Source organism: Eurytemora carolleeae, unplaced genomic scaffold (assembly GCF_000591075.1).
Source record: "Eurytemora carolleeae unplaced genomic scaffold, Eaff_2.0 scaffold1132, whole genome shotgun sequence".
NCBI lineage: Eukaryota > Metazoa > Arthropoda > Copepoda > Calanoida > Temoridae > Eurytemora > Eurytemora carolleeae.
In genome coordinates this window covers 34009-49948 of record NW_019397017.1, presented here as the reverse complement: position 1 = coordinate 49948, position 15940 = coordinate 34009, and the positions used below count along the sequence as shown (strand labels likewise).

Here is a 15940-nt window from a genome sequence, read left to right as displayed (position 1 = left end):
TCTATATCTTTGGAACAACATGCTGTAGACCTTCAACATTTCAAACTATAAATTTTGTTAGATCAAATAGTTTAGTTTGAAATATCAATGGTTTACACCATCAGATTGCAGAGATATAAGGATTAGAAAAAAGTCAATCCTATGTTTAGAATTTTGGCTTTGTGCGCAATAAGCATAGTTTTTTGGTTTGCATTAATATTTTTGTCTGTTTAAACACTTCATTAAAACAGAAACTTAGATTTGCTTTTTTTCTGCAGACCTAGCATTATAAAACATACATTTATGAACATACAATGCTTATGTATTTTTAAGGAGTCTCTTAAAAGCTTTAATGTCTAAAACCGAATAAAACCATGCCTAATGCTTTGTGTGATGTGACATGTCATGTAAAGTTTAAAGAGAAATCAAAATATCATTTTTCCAGAAAATAGTTTTATGAGAAAAATGTGTCTCCTTTATCTAGACAGGTTTCTAGTGTAGCAGAGTCATCTGTAAAAACTGCTTGGGCGTACGCTAAATCTACAGAAGATCTTAGAACTCAACCAGACACTGCTGGACGGAGTAGAGAGATTAACTCAAATACGAGGTTTAGAGAGGGAAGAACGGAGGAGAATTCAGAGAATCAAAACCTACTCCCGGAGAAGGATGAAGGACGGAGAAGAAGTCAAGGGTTCCTACTGGATCAAGGTCTGAGTACTCCAAGAGGAAAATTCACAAGGAAAGTGTTGATTTCTTAAATTGATTTTAGTTGCTCAATTAAACCTAGCCATAGAAAACTATCAATTCAAAATTTGGAATTTAATCATACATTGAATGATTATGATTATGGAGAATGGATGAACTTATTTTAATTTAATTAAATGAGTTTATCACATACAAGTTGTGAGCATAGATTTCTGCTATTAGTGGTAAAACTGAGAAGTGGTATGAATGGGCAACATATTCTTGAATGATGAAGTTCCCTTTCCTATATATTTTGTTCAAGAGAAAAGTAATTTATTTGGAGAACTGGTCAGTTTACACAGGGTGATGAAAATCTTAAATTGACTAAAAATCATCTTGTTAAAGGGAGTGACCGGCTATGTAAGGTAATTGAACTGAGTATGCAGTGTTGTGGAAAATTTCTTTGGATTCATTTGAGACATATGAACCTTTTTGAAGATCCGTAAATCCTGAGTTTGAGCGCAAATTCGACATTCAAAACTCCTACTTTGGCGGCTGATACATATTTAGAATTATTTTTTTTTTAAATATTAAGTAACAACAACGAAAAATAAAGTAAAAATTATACAGTAATCTTAATAGATGGTTAGCAACATATTTCTCAAAAGATATTTGTCAATAAAACAATGCTAAAATCGATTATTTCGTTTTCATTATCATATTGAATTTCTTATTTTCTTTGAATTCATTCGCAGATTTCTTCAAATTTTTCAAATGTTGTCTTTCAATAATAATTCTAGAAAATCTGCAGAAAATCTTTGTAAATAATGAGAAACCAGAATAATTAGAAAATAGAAACTAATAGTTGAACAAGATTACTTATTTTTGATGATAAGATTAATTTCAATTTTCTCAACATGTTTCTATACATGACGTCTGTGGTTTATTGTAGAACTTTTTTACATTCTATGTCGCCGTTATTTAATAATTAAAAAAAACTAATTCCGAAAACGTATCCACCCTCAAAGTAGGAGTTTTGAACGTCGAATTTGCTCTTTAACTCAGGATTTACAGATCTTTAAAAAGTTTAATATGTCTCAAATGAATCCGAAAGAAATTTTCCACAACACTGCATACTCAGTTCAACTACTTACATAGCCGGTCACTCCCTTTAAGCACACTTCTGTCCAAGGAGTAATGTAGTTCTCAAAAAAAAAATTTATTTACTATAAAAGTGTTATTTAGTGAATTCGACATTTTGTTGAAAAAACATCATTTTCAATTCTAAAACTATGACCAGCAATTCACTGGATTCTTCGGGCTAGAAGTTTTGAATGGGAATGTAAAGAAGAAAAAAGTTTTGATTCAACCTGTAGGGTGTTGACCAAGTCAAATAAATCATTCTTGATACATTACACAATATGAACACTAAATCTAGTATTTTTATCAATGAATGAATAAATGACTCCCAAAGTTCAAATACATTCTTGACATATAATTATATTTTTTTTTTCTAAGAAAACTACAGTTTCTGAATAATTGGTATCCAAAAATTTTATATAAATGAATCAGATTATATTATTCTAAATTTTATTTTTGTGTAAAAACCTAAACACAACTTAAGTTAAAAAGTTTTAGGCTTTAATAATAAGGCCTGTTTACATTAAATGTTAGTGTTGCATAAAACTTTAATCCTCTTAGAACTTTTTAATTCTGAAAACTTTTTTATACACTTAAATTAATTTTATTAATCAACATGGCGTCTCAGTGAATGGGTTTTGTCAGACACACACAGAGAAACATTTGTTCCGAACATTTATGATGTCACCCCGGATCATTCCATCTTGAAGAATGGACTAGCAAAGTCGCTCTCCCAAATGTGTATTTTGGAAAGTCTAGAAAATAACAAAAATCTACCAAACACCACAATGGCGCCGAATCTCAAGCAGGCGAACACCGCGACATTGCGGGGAAATTGTAAAGCTCGACTGGTCAAAGTTGGGCCTCCCACACTTCCTAAACCAAATATTGCAAGCAGGCCAAATTCAGAATTCATATCAGGCGCTGTTTTATCCAATACCAGAGCAAATCAAATGTTCCGAGATTCAGGGAAATAGAATTAAACATTTTTATTCAATAAATGTCGCAGTTTTAAAAATGGATTTTTTTATTGCTTCCTATTTTCAATTAATTATAGATAATGATAAAATATCTATTCAAAAACAGGAAAAGACCAAGAACATATTATTCAAAGTCCAGGAAATTATGGAAAAAAATGACAATTAAATAATATTTACATTGAGCTTAAAAACCTTGCTATAATATGTAAACTTGTATAAAAAAGTTTTAATATTGACTGAACAATCTATAGAAATATTTCTAGCAATATTTTCAATGGATTTATTCTCTGGTTTTCTTTTATTCCATATTTATACAAACAGACTGGGTCTTTTATGCTAAAGGAAGAAAAACCAAAGATTTTGGAGATTTTCAAATTTTCTCTGACAGCCCCCTCAGAAACTGAAACCTCAGCAAAATAGAACAAAAGACAGAAATCCAGGGCTCGGAACTTTTCTTTGGAGTATCGTTAATCTGTAACGCTTGATCTTGATATCAAATGTGGACACTTTTAAATTTAATGATAAAGGGTTGATCCCTCAACTTAGATTAGCCATGCAGGGTATAGCCACCACGGTGTATTGAAGAGAAATGCAATTCATTCAAACACAATGAAGATTGATCTTGATATTTGCAAAAGTTTTGACGTTTATTTTGTTTCTCTAAAGACATAAGTTTAGTTAGTAATGTGATGCAATGTGTGAAAATACTATTTTCTATAAAATATTTTTGTGTTAAACTGTAAAAGATGTATGTATATATTTGATACATTTCTAATAATTTATGCAAATGGAAAATCCTTTTCTGCAAATGTTTATGTTTTACATCTTTGAATAATTAAATAGAAATTAGCCATGAACTTTAATAATTTTGTACAGTAATAACCAGAAAACATTAGCAGGGAGGGGGGGGGGGCAAAATTGATTGTTTAAGAATTGTTTTTTTTTGTAATCGTTCTAATGATCTACATTGTTTATGAACAATTTCGAAATCGTTTGTTCAAACGAACTTGAAAAACAATAGTTTATACTAAACTAACAATCTTAACTGAACGAACGATTTTACTGAACGATCTTTCAGTAAGATAACAAACAAAATAGAGGGAAAATGAACGATTATTTTGAGAACAAACTAAATATTTTTTTATTGAAAAAAACGAGCAAAATCAGAGGTCTTACGAAAGATGAACGAACGAAATGAAAAAAAAACAATGCATCCATCTCTAAGTACACTATAATTCCGCAGCCAAAACTGAATTTCGACCAAATGACCCTACGTAATACCTGTGAACCAAACTTTTCCTTTCTTTTATAAGAATATTCAGCAGCGTACTGCAGTATATTGTGCATTGTATAGAAATGTACCAAGCTATAATCATAGAGAATAGAATATATATTAGAGGGGAATTTTGTAGGAAAAAGTGTAAAACGGCCATTTTGTTGTACTGTTTCCATACTGCAGGTGTACTTCACATATTTATCCTATATAACCTTTTGGGCCCTGGAATATCATTTTATAGAAAATCTAAAATTATTGTTAAAAGAAAACCAAATTATGAAATAGGCTGGTTTAATAATTGACCAATGATCATTGCCTTCCACTTTACAAAAGATGATTTTCCGTTATAACTATAAATCAAATTATGTTTTTTATTCACCTAATTTATTATGAAGTTTATTTAACAGTTTAAAAAATTCAAAATTGAAATGAATAGTCTAGGGAACATACCATGTATTAATGTACTCTACTGCATATAATTTGTGAACATTTGCATGATTTGTACAATTTGAACTACCTTTCAGGCTGAAGATTGTTTGAATTCCCCTCTAATATATATTCTATTCTCTATGGCTATAATTGACCATAACTTATTATATGGAACTCATATATAAATGAACAACGAGAGACCCATGTCTACTTAAAACCAGTTCTGTTCATAAAATCTTAAAACAAAATAAAAATTTATTATTATGTTTGAATAAAATTGGTCTGAAAACACAGCCTTATTACTCTATATTTCCTTAGCTAAAATACATGATGTATAACAAATTAAAAAAAGTATGAGATGCAATATACAAACTGACAGAAACAGTGTACATCTATTTATTTATGCAACCACAAAGGATGAGACTGTAAAGACGACCAAAAAACTTTTAAAATATGACGATTCTAAGGTGAAATTAAATAACTTGCATTAGATCAAATGGCTTATTTAATGATTTGTCCCAGAAAGAAACAACTTCACAGCTCCAGGGAATCATGAATATAAGGAAATTCCGTACAGTCGTCCCTCAATTCTTATCCTTTGTCAAAATATTTTCTATATTTTTTTTTCAAATTTAAAATATAACAACATTCTTTAAATAGTTATATGAAATCAGATACACCTATTTTGACGTTAATATATTTCTTGTTCTTCATTTTACATCTTTTTATCATATATTGACTAATTTTGAAAAAAAGATATTTGGGGCATCCTCTCAGTTTAGACCAGCTGCAAGCTTCAAAACTTTGTTAAGGTTCCTCCTTTCCTATTTTTCTACTGAACAAACATTATATGTGTCAGCAGCTAAATTCGAACAAATTGATTCAGCTATAAACAAACCAAACAAACAAAAGTTTCCTTTCAATTTGTCCTGCTCAATTTTATTTTCTTCTTGTTTTGAGGCCTCTCCAAATAGTTCAATTGTGACATTGAATTGTGGAGCAGGTTGGAACAAGATAAGGAAGTTTTGAGGAGGAAGGGTATGAGGAATTTCAGTAGAAGATCCCTGCTTTCCTTTGTTTTTAAGTCTTTCCGACTTAAGCGGAATTAAGGAAACCCATAACTGCACCACTTATGCAAAATGGGGAGTTGGAAGCCTTGAAGCCCCATCAGGTGGAATCTTCCACAGTAGTCCAGTCCTCAAGTAATAAACCGATAACAACTTCTTTGTTCCTGCTTTCAGCGGAGATGTTGATAAGTTGATAAACTGAAGATGAAGTTCATGTTTACTCCTATGTTAGCTACTGCCCTTTAGGATAAGTCATGAGCAACTCTTCTCACTGCTCTTCTGATCTGTGGAGCCGGGAGCTATGATGGGGAGAGGTCCGTAACTCTTTGAGAGCTGAAAGTAAACTGATCCTATGCCTAATTATAAAACTAACTAATTTTTTTCTTGGTTCTTGGTTTTTCTTTCATGCTATATTTTTCTATCTATTTTTCTATCTATTTATCTATCTATCTATCTATCTCTCTATCTCTCTATCTTTCTATCTCTCTATCTCTCTATCTATTTATCTATCTATCTATATATATATATATATGTATATCTATCTAGACTGGAAGTGGACCCCTTGCTTGTAAAAGGGAAGCGTAGTACAAGTGTAGTCAGCTCTAAGCAAGGAAACAGGACAACAGTTAACAGGAATCAGGACTATGCTGTTTAAACATTATCAGTCAACAGGAATCAGGACTATGCTGTTTAAACATTATCAGTTAACAGGAATCAGGACTGTGCTGTTTAACATTAACAGTTAGCAGGAATTAGGACTTTTTTAACATTAACAGTTAATAGGAATCAAAAGATTAACCAGTAAACAGAATTCTGCTGTTTAAACAAACCAGGAAACAGAATTCTACAGCTCGATTTTTACAAGAAAACAGGATATCACTGAACAAAAGTCAGGATTAAACCTTTTTCTGTGAACAGAAATCTAAATTAAACTGTTCGGAAACAAAACGGCGTGGTGAATGGGTAATTAATACTGTCTGACCCTTAAAACTGTGGAATATAAAGTCGATTTTAAGCTCAATTTATGATTTAATGAACATGAAAAAAGTGAATTTTCATGCCACAACTGGCAAAATATTTGACTTTTTAACAACATTAAATACACACAATATTGCTGAAAAGTCGTCTTTTAATTCTCAGTATCATGGGTCTCACTAAAGAACTATTTTATCCTAGTTGAAATAGGGCAAACTATTGTAAATTGTTTTACTGTATACTATACCCGTACCTTAATTATTTATAGAAGAATTTATTTTATCAGAAAATGCACATAAGTCAAGGAGTTAAAAAAAATTAATCTACGTAAGAAAGTCACCGGGAAAAAAGTTTCTGGAAAAAAACCTGGAAATTAAAACTTTTGTGAAAAAATTTTCTGAAGGCCTAGGACAAAATGTTACTGGAAATAAAGTTCTGAGTTTTTTATTCCCGGGACTTTTTTTCCTAAAAAAGTATTGGGGCTGCCAATAAATAATGCCTCAGGAAATAAAGTCCGGAAGAAAATGTATCCGAAGAAAAAAACCCAAGAAATAAAAGTCCTAAGTCTTGTGAAAATGAGGTCAATTCTAAAATTTTTCATAAAATTTTTTTTTTTCTATGCATCTGTATTTTGAATATAGCCATGGGTGTTTTAATATCAATTGCCCCTTTTTTTGCATGGTTGTAAATATCCTTTGTTCCCATGCATTATCTTATATAATAGGACTTTTTTTGCATAAAATAATACTGTAACCATAGAAAAGTCCTACAAAATAAAGTCTCAGAATGGTAGGACTTTATTTTAGAGACTTTTTATTTCAAGGACTTTTTTTCCTCGAAAATTTAGGACTTTATTTTCGAAAACTTTTTTTCAGAGAACTTTTTTGGCGGTTACCTAAACTATGTGCTTTGTTACCTTTAAAATAATATTAATATAAATTCCTTTAACAAAATTAAAAAGTGTTCTCAGTTATTTATTCGCACTTTTTAAATACAATGATTTGAATCTTATCTTATTTTAAGCGGTGGATTTAAAAAAACCCTTAAAAATGACTTTGAAAAAATAATCAAGTCATATTTTTATGTAAGTCAACGTTCTACTTGGCTCTCATATCATGGATTGAATTTACAAGTACAAAAAAAGATTTTTTATTAATCTCATTGTACTGCACTATCTGAAGGGAATATAAAAAAACACCGTAAGAATATTAATATGTTTGTTTACATTGCTCAGAGAAACTGCAGTACATTTTATTCAAAAACAAAATCCGTAGATCGAAGATGTTATTTTATGATAAAATTGAACTCTATATTAGATACATACAGTGAAACCCCTTAAAACTGTGGATTAGGAAGACGACTGTAAGAATCAAATTATTTCCATGGTGAATATGAAATACAATAATTAGGCAGTGTAAACTGCATACACAGGCAGTAATTAGGAAGTGTAAACTGCATGAACAGGCCAATTTCACTTGATTTCCAAGCTCTACTGCTAACACTGCTGTTTTCTTTAAAACAACATAAATTGGCTTTATAAATGACGTCTTTACAATTCACAGTTTTAGGGTTCCACTGATATTAAAGTCTTTATAAAACATGAAAGAATTATGAACCCTGAGCCTAAAAATGAAGTTGTTAAGATTAGTAATTTATAGAATATGAGAAATCTTTACCATAAATTTTGAATGCATTAACCCTATCCCTGCTGGGGTACTTGAAAACCAGGATATGCTGGGGGGGAGGGGGTCAATTTGACCCCCCCCTCTAAATCCCCTGTTTTATATCCAAATATGACAAATGATACATCATTAGAAAGCTCTTGTGCTCTACTTTTAGAATCTGCAAAATTTTTTGCAAATTTGCAAAAATTGAATTTTTTATCGCAAAATCCAGTTATATAGTAAAAATGTTTGCAAAAAAAAATTTGTCCAAAAAAATGACAAATTATACATTTTTGAAAAGCCCTTGACCATGCCATTTCAAATATGCAAAAAGTTTTGCAAAATTTTAAATAACCTGATTTTAAATCAAGAAAAACTAAAAATGTGCAAATTTCCTTTGACAGGTTGTTTGCAAAAAATTTGCATTTTTTTTTCGCAAAACTTATGCAATCTGTTTCCTTATGTCATAGGCTTTCCAAAAAGCTAAATTATATCAAAATCTGACAAGTGAAAGTGGGTCAAAACAAAGATTTAGTTTGTTACAGGAAAAAGCAGTCATTCAGGCAGTGTGCCTGAGGACTCAGGCAGTTAGTATTAAAGCCCGGTTTTAGGCCTAATGGGAGGAGCTTTGGGTATGTAAGAAAAGTCAGAAAATTTCAACAGCCTCAGACCAATACTTTTTGAGTTATGTAAAAAAAAAATATAAGGGGGGGGGAAAATCGCCCCCCCCCCCCCCCAGCAGAAATAGGGTTAAAAGTAATTCCCAAAACAAAACTGAGTACTTTGAAACATTTTTTAAAATAATTCCTTCGTAGTTCAGAGCGTTTTCTTGTCTTTCATGTAAAAATTGAAGCAACTCTTCAAGCAATTGTAATATTTAGGCCTAAACTAAGATTTTATCTCTTAAAACTTGTTGTCCTTTGAATAGAGTCGTTATTCCCTTAACATGTAAAATCATCCAATAAGAATTCAAATCAGATTTTGTAAATATAAACATGCAATCTCATTGGTTTATAAAAATTTAAAAAAAAATTCTCTATTTAATTTAGAAATCATATCCATTTACAAATTTATAAACCTTACGCTTTCAATACATATCTTCGAATTTATATTTGTCACCAAAAGTGAAAATTTTCATTAACAAAAAATATATCATTAAAGCCTTCTCTCTTGGTTCTTATTAACTTTGTTAATCTCAAATAATATTTCGTTGATTTCTTTCATTGAAAGATATTAGAAACATTGAAAGAAATATCCAGACGATATTTGCAAAATAATAAAAAAGTTATAGAATTTCTTAGAAATGTATTTTTATTTTCAAATAACAAATTTTTCTAATTTGTCATTTTTTTATTCTTCTTTGAATGACTTACTGTGCTCCCCAGAATAATGTGGAATAAGAAGACGATCTATATCAAATAAAACTTTTCCACTGCCGTGAACATGTTCTTTTTGTTTATTAAATAACTATTTATTAGGAAAAATACTGCACAATTGCTGTTTAAATTATGTTTATTTTGTTTTAATATACACAGTATATTTGGTCTATAAATCGTCTTTTTTTTCTATTTTTTTGGAGAACCATTAAAGCATTGTAAAGACATTTTTTGTAATTATTTCAAGAAAAGAAACAAAAGTAGGTAAATACAATTTTCAATTTAAAACATAATTTAGAAAATTAATAATTCATTTAATAAAGTTATCAGTGGCTTTCAAAACTTTCATTTTCATATAATATGTTATCAAATATAGATACAGTACAGTAATAATGTACTGAACTAATGTATGTACACCGTGTTGTACAATGTAAGCATGTAAAAATGTTCGTATATATATGTGACACTTAACATATAGATATAAATGTGTAGATTTAAATATTTTATTGTTTGACTTAAACTCTTCAATAAATTATTGTTGTTTACATTTCTCAGATAATCTTATTTTTGTCTAATATAGTTGAGTTGAGTTAAAAAAAAATTAAAGGGTTGAGATGTCTCGAAGTATCGTTTAAAAAAAGTTTCGCAAAATTTATTGAACATTCCTTGTACATGTCCCTTGTCCAAAGTTTCAATGACAGTTCGTTAGTAGGTTTTTATATTTTTATTTTTTTTTTTGAAACACCGACAAGCCATTTGAACTGAACGACCGATTTTTTCCAGCAAAGTTATTTTTTTACTGAACGAATGATCAATTTTACTAAACGAACAATTTATTGAACAAAGGATTTTACTGAACGATCGTTCAATGAGAAAACAAACGAAATAGGGTTCAGTTTCATTTTCCATAATGCTTTTGCCATAATTACATTTGCCATAATACATTTGCCATAAGTAACAATTGTCATAAATTACACTTGCCATAAATTACACTTGCCATAAGTTACACTTGCCATAATGGTTACACTTGTCATAATTACACTTGCTATAATTACACTTGCCAAAATTAAGATTAAAATTGGTTAGAATTAACAAACATATATACATATTTTTTTAATTAGAAATTAAATACAAATAACAAATATAATTCAGAGACAGTTCGAATTCTAGCTGAGCACATTTTAACTGAACATTACCAATATTTCACTTCTGTAGACGAGGTATTGGCTACATAGGTGTAGTTGTTGCTGTCTCGAACCATTGGTTTACCCTTACTTGTGGTCTTAAAGGTCACCACAAATATGGAGCTGAACTTGTGTCAACTGTTCTGTTTTAAAACAATGAGATAACTAAAGTTGGGAATTTTCATGAGAAAATTTCCCGCATTTACAATAAAAAAGACAAATTTATATCTTTTTAAAAATTTGAAAATTATGACAAAAGTAGCCAGTGTAATTATGGCAAGTGTAACCATTATGCAAGTGTAACTTATGGCAAGTGTGACTTATGGCAAGTGTGACTTATGGCAAGTGTAACTTATGGCAAGTGTAACTTTTGGCAAGTGTTACTTATGGCAAAGGTATTATGGCAAGTGTAATTATGGCAAAAGTATTCTGGCAAATAAAAATGAGCCGAAAATTTTGAGAACGAACAAAATCAATTATTCTGAATGATTAAAAAAACGAACGAAATTGGTCGTTCATGAAAGATGAACGAACGAAATGAAAAAAAAAACTTTAAAAGCCGAGCGCATTCCCCAGTAAAATGACCCAAACTTGTACTTTTAACATCTCCTTAAATTCATTTATTAGTTTACATGCTGAATTTTATGAAAAATATATATCCCTATCATTTTTTATTAGAATTGAAATTATTTCCAAAATTTCCAAAATTTCCAAAATTTCCAAAATTTCCGAAATGCAACAATATTGAAAGTTTTCCATTAATTGTTAATTTTCAGTATTCTGAGAATTTCTTTTTTAATTAAATTGTTTGAAAAGAGTAAAATCTTTAGAATTTTTGAATGCTTTAATAAATATCTTGCAACAAGGAATGGAACATTATGATTTGAAAAGAGAAAAAGTTAAAAGGACTATTGGTGAATAATGATTGAAAGGTGTACTGGTTGAATCAGAATTAAAAACAAAATCTAATGAAATAAACTGTAAATAGAAGTTTTGTAAATTCCCCACAGTGTGATCCAAAGGTTGTAAGCTATCAAGCAAAAATCTTTGAGAACATTGTCTGCAATTACTTTTTAAAATTTTAAAATTTAATTAGTAATTATTAAAGTGGATTCATTAAATATTATTAATTAAACGGATCTATTTGTAAATTTTCAGTAAATGTCAAATATTGAATTCGAAATAAACTATCCTTCCTATCCTTCCTAGTACTCCTGAAGATAAACTATCCTTCCTATCCTTCCTAGACCTCCTGAAGATAAACTATCCTTCCTATCCTTCCCGGACCTCCTGAAGTCTACACAGTAATATTGTACATAGACAACACATCAGTGATCCATGGTTGGAGAAGAATGCATAAGAAGAACTACCTAGAAGCTTCGGTGATCATTTGTACTGTTCACATCATGGCATCCTACCTACACTGCAGGGTGTATATCCGACACGCCCCCAGGATGTCCGCCCTGGCTGCAATCGATGGCAGACCACCTCTCCAGGAGTTCCTCAACGTCTTCAAAGGAAGAAAAAAAATAGCCCGAACATAGGAATGTCCTCCAGTTTCCCTCACTGAAAATAAATAAAAATCCGACAACTCTTTGATATAATATGCAGTCCTCCCTTTACGGCAAAATTGAGTAATTATTTATTTTAATAAACCTCTACATCATACTACTCGTTGAGGAGTCTATTCTGGCTATCCATTCAGGCCCTACCTACAACCTACTTCTTGGTTTATCATTCAGAAGAGGGTTTAACACCCTCTCTTCTCTCTGGGTCCTCAAGGGCTGGTCAATTAAGCGTTAATTTCTTGCTAATTCTAAAATCAATATATTATATTTTATTATTAATATTTTATTTATAATGCCTGACACATGATATCATTGAAATATTATTCTATTGGGCTGTTGTTACTGAAAAAACGTTTAAATAGTGTCTCTATGCATAGGTATCATACCTTTCCATTGGAATTCTAAACGATAAATCAGCTATTTCTCTGTCCATAGTTATCTTTGAAAAGTGAGGCTACTACCAATAAATAGCTATAATAGACTAATTACATTACCATGAAACTACCCAAATAAGTGAACAGTTTCTTTAAGATGGAAACGATGGAAACTATTATAACTAAGTTAACTAAAGTTAGAATATCTTCAAGTTTAAACAATATATTGGAAGGCAACCAACAACACCTAGGTTAATCAATTCGTTAAGATATTATTTTTCTAAAGAAACAACAATTTAAAATATTCGGTTTTTAAAATAATGAAAATTTGATATATATTTAAGGGTACCGTTGTGAATCAGGCATTGCCACCTTCCCATGAGGGTAACTTGAAATTACACTTATAATCCTTTAATATCATTACAAATTAATATCAGTATGTTTGTTTGCATTCTTGAATAATTTTTAATTCAAAAGACTAGTTAGAAACTTATATATATCAAAAGTCTCTTTTTACAAAATTTTCATAGCATAATATTTCGTAACAGAGTATTTTGGTATAATTTTGTAACAGACTTTGTTTCATGTATCCAAGATCCTAACCTTGATCAATGTACGAAAGCTTTTGTCTTAATTCATAAGGTTCGTGTAGTTAAAAAAAATAATGTCAGAATTTACAGGATGACACTTCAGAGACGACTGTAGGAATGGATTATATTCAGTTCTTTTTAAAAATGAAAAGTATACTGAATCTTAAAAAAAAAATAAGAGGAAAAAAAAGTTTACGGACATTAATTTACAGAACTTGTGTGATTTTACTCAAAAATTATACTTTCTTCATAAAAACATAGTTTTAATACAATTATCATAGAATATTTTTCCTAATTTATATGATGGAGGAAAAATAAAGAAAAAAAAAATAAGTTTTGGGAGATTTAGATAAGTATGAATTTAATTTAATTCCCTAAATAAAAAATAATAAAAAAGAGATTCAAAACCAATATTTCTCGTTTTTTGGTGATGTTTAAAAGTAAAAGTTTAAGTTCTGTAAAAATAATTATCTTTTTTTTCTCTTTCTGAGAAGTTCATTTTCAGACGAAACAATTATTTTTTGATTGTTTATCAAATATCTTTTTAGGATTCGTGTGGTTCTGATTTCAAGAACAATTACAATTACAAATATGATAAATTATGTATAATAATATGATAATATAATAATAAAATGATATAGTAATATATCATAACATAATTTAATAAAAAACTGTAAATCTAAGTAGATTTAATTTTGAATCTATTTATACTTTTTCTAAACTAGGCTTTAAGGGCGCTTCAGGGCCCCCTTTCTAAAACTTTAGCTTTGAATTGTTGCTTTGAAGTCGCCTATGTTAATTTTTTCCAATCAAAAATTAGTTATTTTTCGGAGATTTTTCTGTTAAAATTCTTTAATTTTTAAAAACAATGAATCTTGACATTTCCTTTGGGCAAATTTTTTATTTGTAATCATGCATGAACCTTTCCTGGGGTCATGTGAGTTACCACACAAAATTTGGGCCCGAACAGATCAGCTATTTAGGCCTTTTTTTAAACAGAGAAACTAAATTTAGCGCATTGTCATTTTTTAAATTAACTCTTTTCAATTAATGAACAAAATATGGAAAAAAATATATAGTGAAAAGAATTGAATAATTTAATTTTCTGTGTATCATAAATTTCTTGCCAAATATTAATCGGAAATTGAATTATTTTAATTTTTTTATTATTTTTACAATCAACAATTGAAAAGAAAAATAAATTAAAATACCTAAGACAAAAAAAGTTTTTTTTTCCTCTCATGGAAAATAAGAAAAGAATATAAATTTATGTTAATACAATGATAATCATTTCCTTCCTGCAAGTAAAAAGATTTGCAAAAGACTTATTTTGGTTTATTCGATTGTATGCATTGCTTTTATATTTAAAATTGAAAGTTTTAAAAGTATCTCATAACAGCAAAGCTATCATGTGTCAAAAAGACCCTTCTAACTATAGAAACAAATTACGTAAACCAGAAAGTCTTCTTTTAATATGTGAATAATCTGGTTAAAAGTTAAGTTGAAATTATTGAAAAACACTTTGCTTCACTGTCTGTCTGTTTGTAGTAAATGCCCTATTCCAGAAGGAGTTTTCTATCCCGTATCTATCCAGGTACAATCCAGTTTTCACTTAACTATCAATATCTAAACACGGATACAATCTGGTCAACTATAAATGCCAACCAGGACAAAAACTAATCGATCAATGCCACTACCACTGGGCACGATCTCGTTAGCTATCGATGTCAGCACATTCACTTGCAATTAACTATCAATGTCTCAACTAGGACACAATCTTGTAAACTGTCAATGTCTCAACTAGGACACAATCTTGAGCTATCAATGTCTCAACTAGGACACAATCTTGAGCTATCAATGCCTCAACTAGGACACAATCTCGTAAACTATCAATGTCTCAACCAGGACACAATCCAAATGTTTCTTTGCGGAAAAAAAAAATGGTAAAATTAAGGATTGAGAATAAGTCGAAAATTTGATAGTAAATGATGATCGATATTAAAATTGTTGATTGCAACTGAGTATTTATAGCAACTTGGCCTGCTATCAAATGAGGCTTGATAGCAAATGAATGTGGTCACATGACCCCATATGGAAGGCTTGTGGAAACTCAAAATTACAAAAACTTGTGTGTAAAAGTTTTGATTTTTGTTTTTTAAATGCGCAAAAACTTATGAAATACGCAAAGTTTTTTGCTATTGTTTTATATTATACAAAAATAATTACAGACAGAGTCACGGTAATTAAAAGATGGGTGCGAAGCGCTTTAAAAGCCTGGTTAATTAAATAAAATTAGATACACAAAATTTCTAAATAAATTATCTATAAATTTGCATTAATCGTTTTTTGTTCCCGTTTTCCTCTTTTTGCATTCCTGATTATAGATTTAACGGTTGTTAACATAAATAGCTAAACTTTAATGTTCGTTCACGAAATTTAGATTAAGTAAACAATGATTCGTTAATGTAGATTTTACCCTGGTCCCATCTTTAAATGATCCAAACTGGTGCAGCAGGGATTTACCGGTCTTGTGTATCATGCACTCACTTGTACCAGCCGGTCTAAGGCTCCTTCGTGTGTTCTAGACCCTGCAAGTTTTTGTATACAACATGTATATATAGGCTGGGTGGATCGATGTTGTAATATCAGTTTTC

General features: G+C 30.0%; 1 protein-coding gene across 1 annotated transcript; it reads left to right on the top strand.

Annotated features, from left to right (window-relative positions):
- Positions 1 to 353: 353 nt before the first annotated feature.
- LOC111711151 (uncharacterized) lies at positions 354 to 3661 on the top strand. The gene is made up of 5 exons (XM_023485422.1): positions 354 to 386; positions 432 to 718; positions 2432 to 2772; positions 2890 to 2922; positions 3105 to 3661. Exons 1-5 carry the CDS (start codon positions 354 to 356, stop codon positions 3185 to 3187), a joined length of 777 nt encoding a protein of 258 aa, XP_023341190.1. The 3' UTR covers positions 3188 to 3661.
- Positions 3662 to 15940: the final 12279 nt, after the last annotated feature.